This window comes from Emericellopsis cladophorae (assembly GCF_022114955.1).
Source record: "Emericellopsis cladophorae strain MUM 19.33 chromosome Unknown NODE_7_length_695568_cov_118_814649, whole genome shotgun sequence".
NCBI classification, from domain to species: domain Eukaryota; kingdom Fungi; phylum Ascomycota; class Sordariomycetes; order Hypocreales; family Bionectriaceae; genus Emericellopsis; species Emericellopsis cladophorae.
In genome coordinates, this window is record NW_026250932.1 from 205,512 (window position 1) to 219,752 (window position 14,241).

At 54.4% G+C, this 14,241-nt stretch overlaps 5 protein-coding genes across 5 annotated transcripts; 2 read left to right on the forward strand and 3 right to left on the reverse strand.

Annotated features, from left to right (window-relative positions):
* Positions 1-677: 677 nt before the first annotated feature.
* Positions 678-2,784, forward strand: J7T54_005542 (uncharacterized protein; the record flags this gene model as incomplete). Its single annotated transcript, XM_051503972.1, has 4 exons — positions 678-1,317; positions 1,678-1,814; positions 1,874-2,117; positions 2,177-2,784. The coding sequence occupies 4 exons, from the start codon at positions 678-680 to the stop codon at positions 2,782-2,784; spliced, it is 1,629 nt and encodes a 542-aa protein (XP_051364369.1).
* A 343-nt stretch (positions 2,785-3,127) lies between these two features.
* Positions 3,128-3,902, reverse strand: J7T54_005543 (60S ribosomal protein L44; the record flags this gene model as incomplete). Its single annotated transcript, XM_051503973.1, has 3 exons — positions 3,128-3,170; positions 3,227-3,504; positions 3,900-3,902. 3 exons carry the CDS (start codon positions 3,900-3,902, stop codon positions 3,128-3,130), a joined length of 324 nt encoding a protein of 107 aa, XP_051364370.1.
* A 325-nt stretch (positions 3,903-4,227) lies between these two features.
* J7T54_005544 (Coatomer subunit epsilon-like protein) lies at positions 4,228-5,264 on the forward strand (the record flags this gene model as incomplete). Its single annotated transcript, XM_051503974.1, has 4 exons — positions 4,228-4,621; positions 4,678-4,820; positions 4,869-5,107; positions 5,156-5,264. 4 exons carry the CDS (start codon positions 4,228-4,230, stop codon positions 5,262-5,264), a joined length of 885 nt encoding a protein of 294 aa, XP_051364371.1.
* Positions 5,265-7,785: 2,521 nt separating this feature from the next.
* Positions 7,786-10,361, reverse strand: J7T54_005545 (inactive serine/threonine-protein kinase-like protein; the record flags this gene model as incomplete). Its single annotated transcript, XM_051503976.1, has 5 exons — positions 7,786-9,205; positions 9,255-9,628; positions 9,675-9,821; positions 10,041-10,178; positions 10,239-10,361. The coding sequence occupies 5 exons, from the start codon at positions 10,359-10,361 to the stop codon at positions 7,786-7,788; spliced, it is 2,202 nt and encodes a 733-aa protein (XP_051364372.1).
* Positions 10,362-11,617: 1,256 nt separating this feature from the next.
* Positions 11,618-14,100, reverse strand: J7T54_005546 (aconitate hydratase; the record flags this gene model as incomplete). Its single annotated transcript, XM_051503977.1, has 2 exons — positions 11,618-14,008; positions 14,056-14,100. 2 exons carry the CDS (start codon positions 14,098-14,100, stop codon positions 11,618-11,620), a joined length of 2,436 nt encoding a protein of 811 aa, XP_051364373.1.
* Positions 14,101-14,241: the final 141 nt, after the last annotated feature.

Genomic DNA, 14,241 nt, shown 5'->3' on the forward strand with positions numbered 1-14,241 from the left:
TTTAGCGGCACAGTGCGGGGCTGCTGGGCCGGTCTGGCGCACCGAAACCCGGAGCTGTCCAAAGTCGTCACAAATCCCATTAGGGCCTTGTCCGATTCGCAACGTCTGAAGAACATATCATGAATGCGAATACTAGAGCTCCTCGCTATACAGCGGAGACCCATAGCATACTAGTTGCACAAAGTGACCCGGGCTTGGAGACCGCAGGAAGCGCTCATCGGAGGTATCCCGCCACATTGAACACCTTATCCGTGGGAAGCGTGCCGTACCCCTTTATGAAATCTCGGTGTGCTTGTCTGTTTAATCGCGTGCTCAAGGGAAGGAGTGAAACAACGGCTGAAGTGGGCAGACAAGTGACCAAAGTAGCTTATCAGTGACTGCTCGTCACAGATTCGCCAACCATTTGGTAGATACATGTATGTACCTTCTGCACCATGTTCAATATGCCTTTCGCCCACATCGATAGGATCGAAGGCAAATCTCCATAGCACCCAAACTTTTCATCAACAGCGTGAGGAACCACGCGGACCAGAGGCCGTTCCCGCGGGTCTCGCCAATACCGTGCGAAATACGCTAACACTGTGTGTTGATTTCGACGAGGACCTCAATCGTCCTACCCAGCACGCCGAATCATACATACCTTTGGCGACTGCAGCGCTGATAGCGACCAAGGAATCATGAGTGTCAGTATCAAGGTGGGCAAGCGCTCCATCAACATCACAGCTCAGCCCTTGAGCCAGGAGGCTTTTGCTCCCTTTGGCGACGTCATCTCCAACCCGCGACCAGATATTCATCCTTCGGCCTTTGCACAGCACAAACTTCCCTCCAACGCGAGCTCCGCCAACCAGGGCTCGGCAATCCGCTATGGAGATGTGAGTCGTCTAGGGAATCACTACGCGCAGGCTCCTAGTAGGACTGGAGAGCCGAAGATGTCAATGTTCGTCTGCGCCGCCCGACCGCTGGAGACTCTGTCCGACGGGTTCGGGAGATTCACTGTCAAATTACTGGAACGGCACCCCTTCACCACACAAACTTTCACGCCGTTACCGTCGAGCGCGTCACAATACCTCGTCATCGTGGCGCCCAGCCTTACTCCCAGTGCGCAGGACGAGGGCCTTCCCGTACCAGAGGGACTTGGCCTACCCGGGAGAGGGCTGCCAGACCCGAGCAAACTGCGGGCTTTTGTGGCCGACAAGAACCAGGCCGTCACATATGGCGCTGGAACCTGGCATGCCCCCATGGTCGTACTAGGGAAGGAAGGAACAGCTATTGATTTCGTGGTTTTCCAGCATGCCAGTGGCCAGGGGACTGAAGATTGTCAGTTGGCTGAATTTAGTGTAGAGGGCTCAGCGAACCCGGACATGAATGTGTTAGTGCCCCAAGTAAAAGAGAAGGCGAGGCTCTAAAAACACTTTTCAGTTCGTAAATACGGGTCTCTCTTAGTGTCTCCACCAGAGCATCTGGCAATACTTTAATGAATCGCGTTGGGGCTGAAACAACACCGTATTCAGATAGCAGTTCTCACCTCAGTCACCTCAGTCACCTCAGCTGCTCCGCACCGGTCGAGTTACTTGCCGCTATACATGTAGGAGAAGGAGATAGAGAACAACGCAACCACCGCCTTATCAAGGTCGAGATTCTTCGACATATCGCCTTCGTTGCTGGTCACTCTTGAAGGGCAACGCTCGACGTACACAATGGCCGCCGAAATCACCACTGACGTGCTGAACAAGCTGGAGGATACATCTGGCATCATTTGCAAGCCAGGAGAGAATCCCTACGCAGCGTTCATCAATGCCTGCAACAATGACCGTGTCAGAGCATACACAGGCACCCTTTCTCGCCCGAGACATCGAACTGACAGACCGTGTAGCGAGAGATCGAGGCATTGTACACAGCTCACCGCACCAAACGCAACGTCCAGCAGAAGGACAAGTTCCTCTCACCGGACTTTAAGGAGCTCTTTATCGATCAGACCTTGCTACGTCTAGAGAAGCCAGAGATTCAGCCCGGCTTCAAGGATGAGAGGCATTGCATGGCCCTGTGGTCACGGCCTCCTAGCCACATCATTCGTCTGGCCACGCACATTCAGCGCCTCCTCCTGGAGACATGCCCAGGTATGTTTAACGCCCGCTAAGCCCCAAAGCGCACGTGTCTGATAGCAGTCAATGAGTAGAAATGTGGCTCATGTCTCCATGGAACATGCACATGACCACATTGGAGGTGGCCTTTTCGAAGACGCCTACAGAGATTGCAGATCTCGTGGCTTCTATGCGCTCCTCGCTGCCATCCATCGTCAACCACACTCATAACCACCGTGCTCGCCTGGTCAAGCCGATGATCTCATATGATCTGTCCGCCTTTGCCTTGTCTTTTGTCCCTGCGACGGGCGAGCCTCCCCTGTCACCAGCGCCCGCGGCGCCAGACACGGCAGAGAACATCGTGCAGGGCGACGAGTACACATACCACCATGTCCGCATGGATATCTTTGACAAGGTCCAGAAGGCAGGCGTCGAGGTCGGCTCAAGGTATCAGGTCCCAAGCGCGCACATTACGCTGGGGCGTTACATCACGCAGGCCGAGCACGATACTCCTGAGAAGAGGCAGGCCTGGGTGGACCGCATCGACGAGATCAACGCGTGGCTGGAGAAGGAGGTCTGGGATGAAAAAGACAGCGACTTCATTGGCGAGTGGATGGTGGGACAGGAACGCAGCATCGACGCCAGGATCGGAACGATCTGGTACGGTGGAGGCAGAACGCTGGTGGTGGGCGAGGGCTTTTAGACGGTGACGTATCCACGACAAACCCCACGAGCAAATTAGACGTTAGACCAGGATGTAGTAGAGTGTATTCGAGCTTTGATTCATATCAGCTGATCATAAACGCGTGTCCTTCGTGCATGGAGGGCTGTATCGCCGCCGAGACGCCAGACAGAAGCGTGCGCCGCCGCCATGGTGGTAAGAGGGATATCGTGCTTTATTCATCCCTATGAACCGATCCTCAACCGAGGATTGTGCCCCCCCTTCGCCAATAGATCCATGATGCCCATATGCCTTGCAAGGAGAAAGCACGCAAAAGCGCAGAGAGACCCCCAAACTTTCTTTGATTTCCGCCGATACGATTCGTTTAGAACACCAGAGCCGCACCCTTTGTCTTCTTGTCACCACTGCTGCAGTCAGTACGCGGTCCAGACACGCGAGTGTGGGGAGGAGGGATGGGACGCACCCGAGCTCAAAGTGCTTGCAGCGCTTCAGCGCAAGCTGGCACTTGGTCTTGCACTTGACGCACTCAAGACGCAGCACAACCTTCTTGGTGGTCTTGGCCTTCTTGTGGAAGACAGGCTTGGTCTGACCACCGTAACCGCTCTGCTTGCGGTCGTAACGGCGCTTACCCTGGGCGAAGAGGGAAGCCTTGCCGGCCTTGTACTGGGTGACCTTGTGCTGGGTGTGCTTGCGGCACTCCTTGCCCTTGCAGTAGGTGTTACGGGTCTTGGGAATGTTGACCTGGTAATCATCCGTGTCAGTTCTGCATGTTCCTTTTCCTCGCTCGCGCCAGTGATGGTGGGGTTGCTCAGGCTTCTTCGAGGTGGTCGCAAATTTCGAAATCGATGGTCTTGTCGCGGCAGCGTAGTACACGTAGAACGGTCCAACGGTCAGTCGCACAAATGGAAAGAGTTGTATCTTTGAGAAGAGGAAGCATCTCCAGCCTAAGTGGTTTGTCGGCCTGCTCGCGCCCCGGAACCAAGCCAAAGTCGTCGAGCTCGTACGTCGCCGTCATCATCGAATATTCATCGCTTGCTGCGTCGCCACCGGACAAGGACCATCGATTGTCGAAGAGGGAGACTCGCTCGTTGAAGCATATGAAGAATCATCAGAGGCGTGGAGGCATGTTCACTCACCATTTTGGCGACTGTGTGTGGTGGCCGTTTCCTTGGGTGTGTGGTGATGCGAGGTTCCGGAGATGGAGTGAAATTTGGGTGTTTTGTGATTTCTCTCTGCTTTGTGGGCACTAGGGTCGGCCACCAACCCAATTCGATGCTGTGGCTGGCGGGGCTTCTCACCAGCCACACTTCACGCCCTGCACCGCCACTTCTCTATGGAGCGCTCGGACCACTCAGGGGAGAGAGACCCCACCATCAACGACACGCATTGGCAGCAGCTCTAGCATCGTAAGGTGTTCTTTGGAGACACGAGTAAACATCGAAGCTCATAACTACAGTCGCAACCATGGATCCTTACTCGGCCGAAGGCGAATTGATCAACATCCACAACCACTTCCACCAAGGGCAATTTCAAGAAGTTGTCAACTTTGATACCTCGTCATTTTCATCCGAGAACGCCCTACCCGCCAAGGTCCTCCAGCTCAGGGCCCGCATCGCTCTCGGTCAAGCTGAGGATGTCCTCGCTGAAGTGAAGGGCAATCCGGGGCCCGAGCTGGAGGTTGTTGGGGCGTTGGCCGAGCTCACACTGGGCAGAGCCGTTTCGGCGGTCAAGACGGCAGAGAAGCTGGCTTCTTCCGCCCCCGAGAATGTGACGGTGCAGGTCGTTGGTGGAATAATCCTCCAGGCTGCTGGAAAGCCCGATGAGGCGCTGGCGCTATTATCTCAGCACCAAGGAAGCCGTAAGCTGGTTCCTAGCACGAATGTCAGCGAGAAGAGAGAAGCTAACGGGAAGCAGTCGACGCCGTCGCATTGATCGTCCAGATTCAGATCGCCCAGAACCGCACAGATCTCGCACTGAAGGAAGTCACCGGAGCGCGGAGGTGGGCACAGGATAGCCTGCTCGTCAACCTGGCAGAGTCGTGGGTCGGTCTCAGGGTGGTGAGTAATACGGCCCAGAAGGGAGACGGTGGCGCTGACATGGTGTAGGGCGGCGAGAAGTACCAGCAGGCATTCTACGTCTTCGAGGAACTGGCACAGGCACCCGCGACATCATCGGCGTGGAGCTTGGTCTCACAAGCAGTCTGTGAGCTGCACCTCGGCCGGACAGAGGAGGCCCAGGCAGCGCTTGAGCAGGCGCTACAGAAGGACCCCGAGAACTCGGCGGCCTTTTCAAACCTTCTCGTCTTGGCCGTCGTGTCCGGACAAGACCCGAAGGAGTGGACTGAGTATGTGCAATCATCTGCGACATCTAGAACGCATCTGACAATGTCTAGAAAATTGCAAAAGACGGAGCCTCAGCACCAGCTGCTGGCCGACCTTGAGGAGAAGAGCGAATTGTTTGACAAAGCGGCGACCAAGTACAAGGGCAAGGTTTCGGCGTAGACAAATCTGCGGAGCACACTTGATTATCATGACTGGCGTATGATGTATGAGAAGGGCAACCATGGCGTTATCCACACTTTTGAACTCGCCGTTTTTTAATGCCATACAAGTGAAGTGTTTTCCACCTCGATGGTATAGATTCTCAGCATGAGTCGGTCTTAGACCTGATCAACGCTACTTTTTGATATTTGATTGCCTTTCTGGAATTCATGACCACAAGCAGCTTGTACCAATCATTGAGTACCCCTAGCTTTGAGCTCTGATTAGATATAGAGCTGGCTCCTGCTACTGCTTTACTAGTATATTGTAATATCGCTACCGTCGCTCACGGTGAACAGGACAATTAGGACCATTGCGTGCCGAAGCAGCACATGTGGTAATGTTCTTCGCAGGATACCCGTTGCTAGCAATATTGCCATCTCCACTCGCCAGAAGCATCAACACAAGCAGCAGACGACTGGAGCTGTGGGTTCAGGCGCATTAGTATCCCCTGGAGCAAGCGATTTCCGGCACAGGAAGGAGTACACAAGAGTTAGGTGACACTGTGCAAAGAGACGACAAGGTCTAGACGGAGTGTTTCTTGAGCAATCGCAGCAATGCAGAGTTACGGAATGTATGCGTCGTGTGTGTTTCGCAACGTGGATATTTCAAGATGCGAGGGGCGCTTTCTGAGGACTCCTCAAGAACCATCTTATTGAAATGTCGCGAGAGCTCAGGGGCATTATCGTTCGGAACGTTGTATGCTCTCGACGCCGCCCTAGCAACGTCCTCTTTCTCAAAAGAAGTTGTACTCTTCATCTTCAGCTGTCATCACTGGCGGTACATTGACGCCATGCCGCATTGATCTCAACTTGTTCTGGGGTCGAGGTGGCGCTTCAGGCAACTCGAGCCTCAACGCCCAAGTTTTCTGCTTCGCGCCAGGCCGGTGTGTCTCTCTCCGTGGAGAAACGCGTGTATTCGTTCTAGGAAAGTACTCGTCGCCACTCTCGAAACTTCTACCCACTGGCGTCGTCAAAGTGGGCGAAGAGGTCAGTCTGGCGGGATCTTCTTCCTGGAGGAAGGCATTAATCTCAAAGAGCTTGTCTTCCGTCGACGGCAGACGCTTCGTCTTCGGAGGCTTGCACTTGTCGCTTGTGGCCGTTACTGACGACAGACACCGTAGAGGTGACGGCGCAGCGGAGCTTTCTGTTGGCGGAGGCGTGTAGAATCCGGTCTGCTTATCCAAGACTGCACCGCTATTGTATGAATCATGGTCGGGGAGAGTGCGCTCGAAGGGGGGAGGTTTGTCGCGTGCGCCTTCGAGTTCCTCGTCAGGGATGTGTAGGTAACGTCGTATGCTGTTCCAGAAGGCGTTGGCTTGCGCAAGATCGCATTCGTAGTTCGGCTGCACATGCGGTTGTCTTATGGTTCTTCCCCCCCGGCGAAAGTCGTTCGCATTCATAGCATTACTTGAGAGTTTGTCTCCTACACATGTGTACTCTACCATTGTTTCCTTCTCCCCTGGAGAAATAGGAATCACATCCAAACACCTGCCTAGTGGTGTAACGGTGTAGTAGTGTCGATATTTAAGCAAAGTCAGTGAATAGTCTTCAACATCTGGCGCTACAGCTAGCGAAGGCTTTGTGGCCTTGGCAGTGGTGGCTGCGTTGCTGCTGTCGACGCTTTCATCCGAGCCTTTCACTGTCGTCGTCGTCTGTGACGAGCGCTCCATACTCGATGCCCCATTGGGACTGTCATCGCTGGTGGACGAAGAAGGCGAATCCTGAGCTCCATCTCCCGCCTCGATCCAGGCAACGATGGATTTCACAGACTTTTTCTCCCCCTTGTCCTTCCGAGGAGGTGAGGATCGTGGTGGACCAATGTTGTAACAGAAGCTAGCCGGCAGTCCTCGATGCTCGCGTTTGCGACTCATGATACTACCTTCAACAGGCCAAGTGTCCGCTGTTTTCATGACTTCAGGAGTATTGCATGCCGCCATTGTTGCGTCGAAGACGACACAATGATCCCAATGAACGACAAGAAGAGGCAGTGCTGAAGATGTTGATGAATAACTCGCAGTAGTGTAACGAGGCAAGCCTCAGTCGAGTGAGGTCGCTTTGCTATCTGAGGTCTGTAGACTTCATTCATCTCGAGCCCAGGTGAGAAGATGCTGAGGTCAAGGCAGCTGTCTTTACTAGACGTGCATTAGCCACCATTCCGCCCATCCACCCATCCAATATGATTGAACAACAAAGTCTAAAGAAGTACATTCGCCAATGCGCCGCAGTCGTCTTGGTGTATAATGCATGTTCAAAGCGCGGAACGTATGTGCGCCACCAAACGCTCGAGCCATCTTCGAGACAAAAAGGCCAGTCGCACAGAGCAATTGCAAGAAGTCATTTTGTTTGACCATATCCTGAATTCGAGCCGATTCGATTCGAGTACGCGTTCAATGAACTCTATATTAGCATGCTATTCCCAGAGAGCATCATGTGTCTGCACATGCATCCATGTCACCAACTACATCGTTGCATCGCGCATTTCACCAGCCGTCTCCCCATGCATCGTCTTCTTCTGATTCTTTCGGTTTCAAGTCCAATTTCTTGGTTACTGTTGGTTTCGTGGCTGGTTTCGTCGAAGTTGTCGTCTTCTTGATGGAACTCGATGATTTTGACAAGCCCTTGGGCAACGGTTTCACCCCAGGTTTCTTGCCAGACCGCTCCGCCAACCAAGCGGCAAAGTCCGGTTCTCCGTCTTCAAATGGTTTCGTCGAGGCTACTGTCTGTGTCATTGGCTTCGTGGAGGTGTTCGAGGCGGACACTGTGCCGTCGTCGTCCATGTCTCCCATATCACCCCACGCTGCGCCCGCATCATCGCCATCGTCCTCCGGCAGAAATGCCTGGGCCACTGCATTGGGATTCGGCGAGCCCCCTCGCGATGACTCTGGAGGTGGCGATGCAACGGCTTGCCTGTGTAGGTTGGACGCTGAAGCGGTGGCAGGCTTTCTGGTCTCGGGGTTTGGTGATGCTACAGGAGCAGGCGTGCTCGTACCAGAGCCATTGGTCTGCATGTCACCAGCCGCAGATGACAATTTGTTTGTGAAAGACGAGATAGCCCAGCCAGTCCATCCAGATGACTCGCCGGTCTTGGGGGTCGCCATCCGTGGCGCCGCTGCTCCCGCGCCAGCTGCCTGTGGCGGCGGCAGCGCTGTATCAGGTAGATCGGAGGCTGCTTTTCTTATCTTCTGTAGGTAGACATCAACAGTCCGGTTGGCCGAGTCTCGCACCAGCTTCTCCTTGTCGAGAAGACAGGGGCAGACCACGGGAAGTATCCTCGACGCGCAGTCTTCGTCGGAGAAGTGCTCCGCCGTAGCTCCAAGCGACATAAGAGCTGCGTTACGAGCATGCACAAACGGGTCCCTCAACGACCGAGTGAACGCAGCTGTGAGGACCTTTGATCTGGATGATGCGCCTAAGTTCTTTGCAATTTTTCCCAAGCATATGGTCGTGTTTGTGCGAATGCCGGGTTGCTCGTCGTTTGCAGTCTTCGCGAGCTGCTTGAGAAGATCTCCGTTGATTGTTCGATCCGAAAGCTTGGTGATGATGACCAACACAGATTTCAGAGTCTGCTCTCGCACGACTGGTGCCAAGTCCGTGAACCCAGTGACCATTTGCGGGAATATCTTGTCGTTAACAATCTTCTGCGGCAGACGGTCGATCATCAGAGGTAGGTTGTCTAGTAAGCATACGCGGATGGCGCGATCAGGGTTACCAAAGAGCCGCACAATGACAGGGATCATCTTGGATTCAAAGTCGTCATTCGACAATTGGGCGGATATCTTCATGACGACGCCGAGTGCTTTGGGACCGCCACCTCCAAACTCGACCGATTTGAGCATTTCGGGCAGCACCTTCATCTTGAAGAATTCCTCAGGGAAGTCGTCCGTGAGTGCGTCCAGGTCACTGAGAACTATTAGTCAAGATCATGGGCCCGATAAAGGCTTCGACTCACTCAAGAAACTGCTCCCTCTCTTCCGGTGACTTGACGCCCAAGTTGTCAATGCCCTCGGTCATCTTGATCAATGGAGTATCGAAAAAGGAGTTGGTTCGGCTGCCCTGATCAAGGAAGGCGCTGACGCTCAGACGGGCCTTTGGATTCGCATTGCATAGCCGCTTGTAGCTCGCGTGCATTGTGGGCGGTACGTTCTTGGTAGTCCCAGCTTGGCTCTGGCTGGTGTAATCGCCATTGAACACCTCGTATATCAGCACACCGAAATCAAATGCATCGACAGCTGTCTGCGGATTTTTCTTGATAACTTCCCAGCCATTCTGGGCCACTTCAGGTGGGCAGTATCGACCCGAATCTGGCACCAGACCACCATATGTCTGTAAACGTCAGCATCGGTTTGGAGCGTCGAGCGGCGGTACTAACATAAATAATAGACTCGTCATCTTTGACGCTGCTCAGGACATCAAAGCCACCGAGCTTCCACTCGCCACTTTCTGACGTATATACTGAGCCGACTTTCAGACTGCCGTGTATCGACGCGGCATCACTGTTGATAAACTTGACTGTCCGCTGTCAAACGGTCAGCATCTCTGCCATAGAGCATTGTTTCGTCGTTCTCCCGTACAGCAACACCATTCAGTCCCCATTTTATAGTCTCTGGAGTCAAGCTTTTCCTCTTGACGTGCCATCGCAAGGGCGTCACACGCTCGGTCGCAATGTAAATGTATGTTTCGGTCTGTCGTCGATTAGTGACGGGTCGTTCGCTGTTCGACTGTAATTTCGGCGCACTTCGACTGTGTCAAGAACTTTGATCACCCCGGGGTGCCTCATGGTCTTCATCTTCTTGAGCGCATTCTTGGCTAACGGTAATCGAGCCCTGTTGTTTGGAATATCGAACGCAAAGATACTGCAGTTCGAACCGTTTTCCTGTTCGCGAGTCCAAGGTCAGAACACAGAATCTTTCACTTGAGAAGAATAGCAACTAACCTTCCTCGTGCCATTGTGCAGCGTCCAGATAGATTCGTCGACATCGACACGATCGCCAAAGCTATATGGGAAAGGGGGCCCGCTGGCAATGGCCGACGCCACTGCAGACTTGAGGAAGTCCATCTTCAGTCGCGCGCCTGAGTCGTAGTGTCTGGAGTACCTTCGAGGGCAAAACAAATCCCAATGCGTCTCCCAAGTTCAAAAAGAATCGCGTTCTTCAATGTCGAGATCGTCCCCCAGTTTATGAGGGCCGCTGGTAGATCCCCCGCCACAACATGTGTCAACTCCCAGAAGCTCTTATCGATAAGCCCGCCTAGTCTAATTCCCAGCATCTCCTGCAACTCGCACGTCGACTTTTACACCTTGACAGGTACAGATACACTTTTGGTCTTTTTACTCTGTGTCTTCATCAAACATGTGACCTACCAGGCGACGCGCGCTTGTACATGCTGCTAGCGTCATGCCACAGCCGTCGTAATTGGTTATCGCGGATGGATCGTAACTGAACCCTAGAGTCGAGATGCATCATCTTGACGCGCCTACGACGGTTCATCGACGACACGACATCTCAGATTCCTCAGACCAGCGCGTACAAAGCAGGTGGACGGGAACGATATTAATTTAATGCAATCCTGCACTCAAACAGTAAGTCGCATTTATTTTCTGCCTCAAAAACCACCTACGCGCCCAATGATGAGCATGGTAAAAGGTCTGACGCACCGGAACCTTCTGGGTACCTCGTTCTTCTCTCTTCATCCGCGCAATGCGAGACAATCCTCTTCATGATTGTCCTCGCTCTCCGGCATCTAGCGAGCCCAGACCTCCATGCACCCCCATGAGTTCTGGGCGAATGATCACCGATCATATCAGCACGATCGCATAATGGAGTTTGCTTCTACGGTTGCCTCCACGGATCCAGACCAAAGGCCGCGATCTACAGCCTGCACATTTTGTGTAGGCTTTGGTGGATCTAGAGCGAGAGAGAGCATGGTAACCGCTGTTTGTTCCGCGAGTGAAGTCGATTCTCAAGAAACTGAAAAGATCTGAACACTGGGCACACATGACACATTTCACTTGTCTGGCTTGCTTTAATGGCACAGGGCTGACTTTAACTCTGACAGAATGGATACACCGAAAGCTCACTTTGCCCAGGTGATCGAGTGAATCTGTGAGTATCGATGAACAGTTGCGGCAGATGGCATTGACTTGCTCTGCTTTTTCAACGAGCAAGTATGCAATTCGTAATGTGACGTGAGCTCTTGGTAGTGGGGATTATCTCATTGAAATCTAAACTCTAGCTACATGTAACAGATAATGCTTTTTGCCACCAAACGACCTATCCAAAAACGCCTCTTCGCGCATTCCCCATGCAACATGACCTAAATACCCTTGGACAACAAGTTCAACGCACTGCCAGCGAGGATGAAGCCAGCCTGGTCCTCCGTGATGGCATGCTTGGTGGGGATGAGCTTCTCCTCGCCATCCCCCCTCGTGACCTTGATCTGCACGCTGCCTTTTCCGCCGTTCTGGAGCATTTCGTAGAGGCCGACGGTGGACACCTCGTCGCCAGCCGAGATGAGGTCGTAGTCGGCCTCGTTCTCAAAGGTCAGTGGCACAACGCCCTGCTTCTTGAGGTTCGTCTCGTGGATACGGGCGAAGCTCTTGACGAGCACGATGCGGGCACCGAGGTAGCGCGGCTGCAGAGCAGCGTGCTCACGGGCAGAGCCCTCACCGTAGTTGTGCTCTGCGACCACGAGCCACTCCCTGCCGGCATCCTTCCATCGCTGTCCGAGTTCGGGGATGGTGTGCTTGCTGCCATCGAGGTCGTAGGCAACATTGACCTCACCCGTCTCGGCGTTGATGGCGGTGTTGAGGGTATTTGTGCTGATGTTGGGCAGGTGACCCTTGTACTTGAGCCACGGGCCGGCTGCCGAAATTGTGTCGGTGGTGCACTTGCCCGTGATCTTGACGAGTACGCGAAGGCCGGAGAGATCAGACTGAGGGAACGGAGCAAAGGGTTCGAGGAAGGCGAGGCGGTCGGACGTGGGTGAGATGGCAATCTCGGCAGAGGGATCAGCAGGCTGCGACAAGACACCTAGGGATGGGTTGCCCGACTCGAAAGGCGTCTGGGGACCCTCGAGGCCGTGAGGCGCGCTGAATTTGAAGTCCTTGCCGTCGGACGTCTTGAGAGTATCAGTCATCGGGTTGAAGGTTGTCGAACCAGCAAAGGCCATGGCCGTGACGATCTCGGGCGAGGCGAGAAAGTTCATGGTCTCAGGGTTGCCGTCGTTACGTCCGCGGAAGTTGCGGTTGTAAGAAGTGAGGATGGCGTTGGATGTGCCTTTCTCGACACCGTCATGGCGCTGCCATTGTCCAATGCAAGGACCGCATGCATTGGATAGGAGGATGCCACCAGCACCCTCAATAGTCTGCAGAGTACCGTCACGCTCGAGAGTTGCGCGGATCTGTTCGCTACCAGGGGTCACGTAGAAGTCAGAGGCAGGCTTGAGGCCAGCGTCTGCAGCTTGCTTCAAGAGACTCTCGACGCGGGTCATGTCTTCGTAGGAGCTGTTGGTGCAGCTGCCAATGAGACCAGCAGACAGTGATTCGGGCCACTTCTGCTCCTTGACGGTGGCTTTGAACTTGGACAGAGGGGTGGCCAGATCCGGGGTGAAGGGACCGTTGATGTGGGGCTCCAGCTGGGAGAGGTCGATCTTGATGACTCGGTCGTACTCGGCACCCTCGTCGGCCTCGAAGCGGAAGTGGGAGTCCTTGTCGGCGCCGGCGCCAGGGAAGTTCTGGAGGGTCTCGACGTTTTGCGCAGCCTGTCCACGGCTCGTGGCGCGCAGGTAGCGTGCGGACGCCTCGGTGTAGGGGAAGATGGACGTTGTGGCACCGACCTCGGCGCCCATGTTGCACGCAGTAGCCATGCCTGTGAGGCTGAGCGTGTCGACACCAGGGCCAAAATACTCGATGATGGAGCCAGTGCCACCACGGACGGTCAGCTCGCCAGCGAGACGTAAGATCACATCCTTGGGGGCGACCCAGGGGTCGAGCTTGCCAGTCAGCTCAACGCCGAGGACCTTGGGGGCCTTCAGCTCCCAAGGGGCGCCAACGAGGGCCTCAACCGCATCAGCACCGCCAACACCAATTGTAATTGTTGTCAACCCTCCAGCGTTCGGGCTGTGACTATCTGTACCAAGCATCATCAGACCAGGCAAGGCGTAATTCTCCAAGACGGTCTGGTGAATGATGCCGGCGCCGGGAGGCCAGAAATCCATGCCATATTTGCGCGCTGCCGACTCGAGGAAGTCAAAGACCTCCTTGTTCGTCTCGATGCCAGCCTCGAGATCGTCCTCAGCGCCCTTGGATCCGACAATCAGGTGGTCGCAGTGGATGCTGGCAGGGATAGCCGGTCGTTCGAGGTTGCAGGACATGAACTGTAAAAGAGCCATCTGCGCCGAGGCGTCTTGCATGTTGACACGGTCGGGGTTGAGGCGCAGATTAGCCTTGCCACGAATGTCGCGCCCATTGTTCGTATTGTTCAGAAGTGACTCCTCTACATTGTGCAGGTGGCTGTAGAGGATCTTCTCGGCCAGCGTCAAGCGCTGCTTGCCCAAGACTCGTCGGACTTCCGTATACTTGTTGAAAAGCTTCTCGTATGTCGGCGGTAGGGAGTGGGCGGAGGACAGGTGTCGTCGGCTCGAGTTGGAGGTTGCGCGAGCAGATTGACGCGCTGCTCCGAGGCCGGCACGGTTGCGCAAGGCTTGCTAGAAGGGTCAGCCCAGACTGTGAAGGGACTAGTGAGTACACATACCGCCATGGCACCGCCAGCGCGGCCGGTAAGGTGAATTGACGCCATCTTGCCGTCTCAACGATCGCAAACACTCGTGGAGTTTCTGGGGAAGATTGGACTTGGTGGGATTTTTTGACTTTTGGTGGTCGGGATCAGCCTCGTAATCCTGGGGTTGGGATTGGTGGGGTGGTCTTAATGTATGGGTCA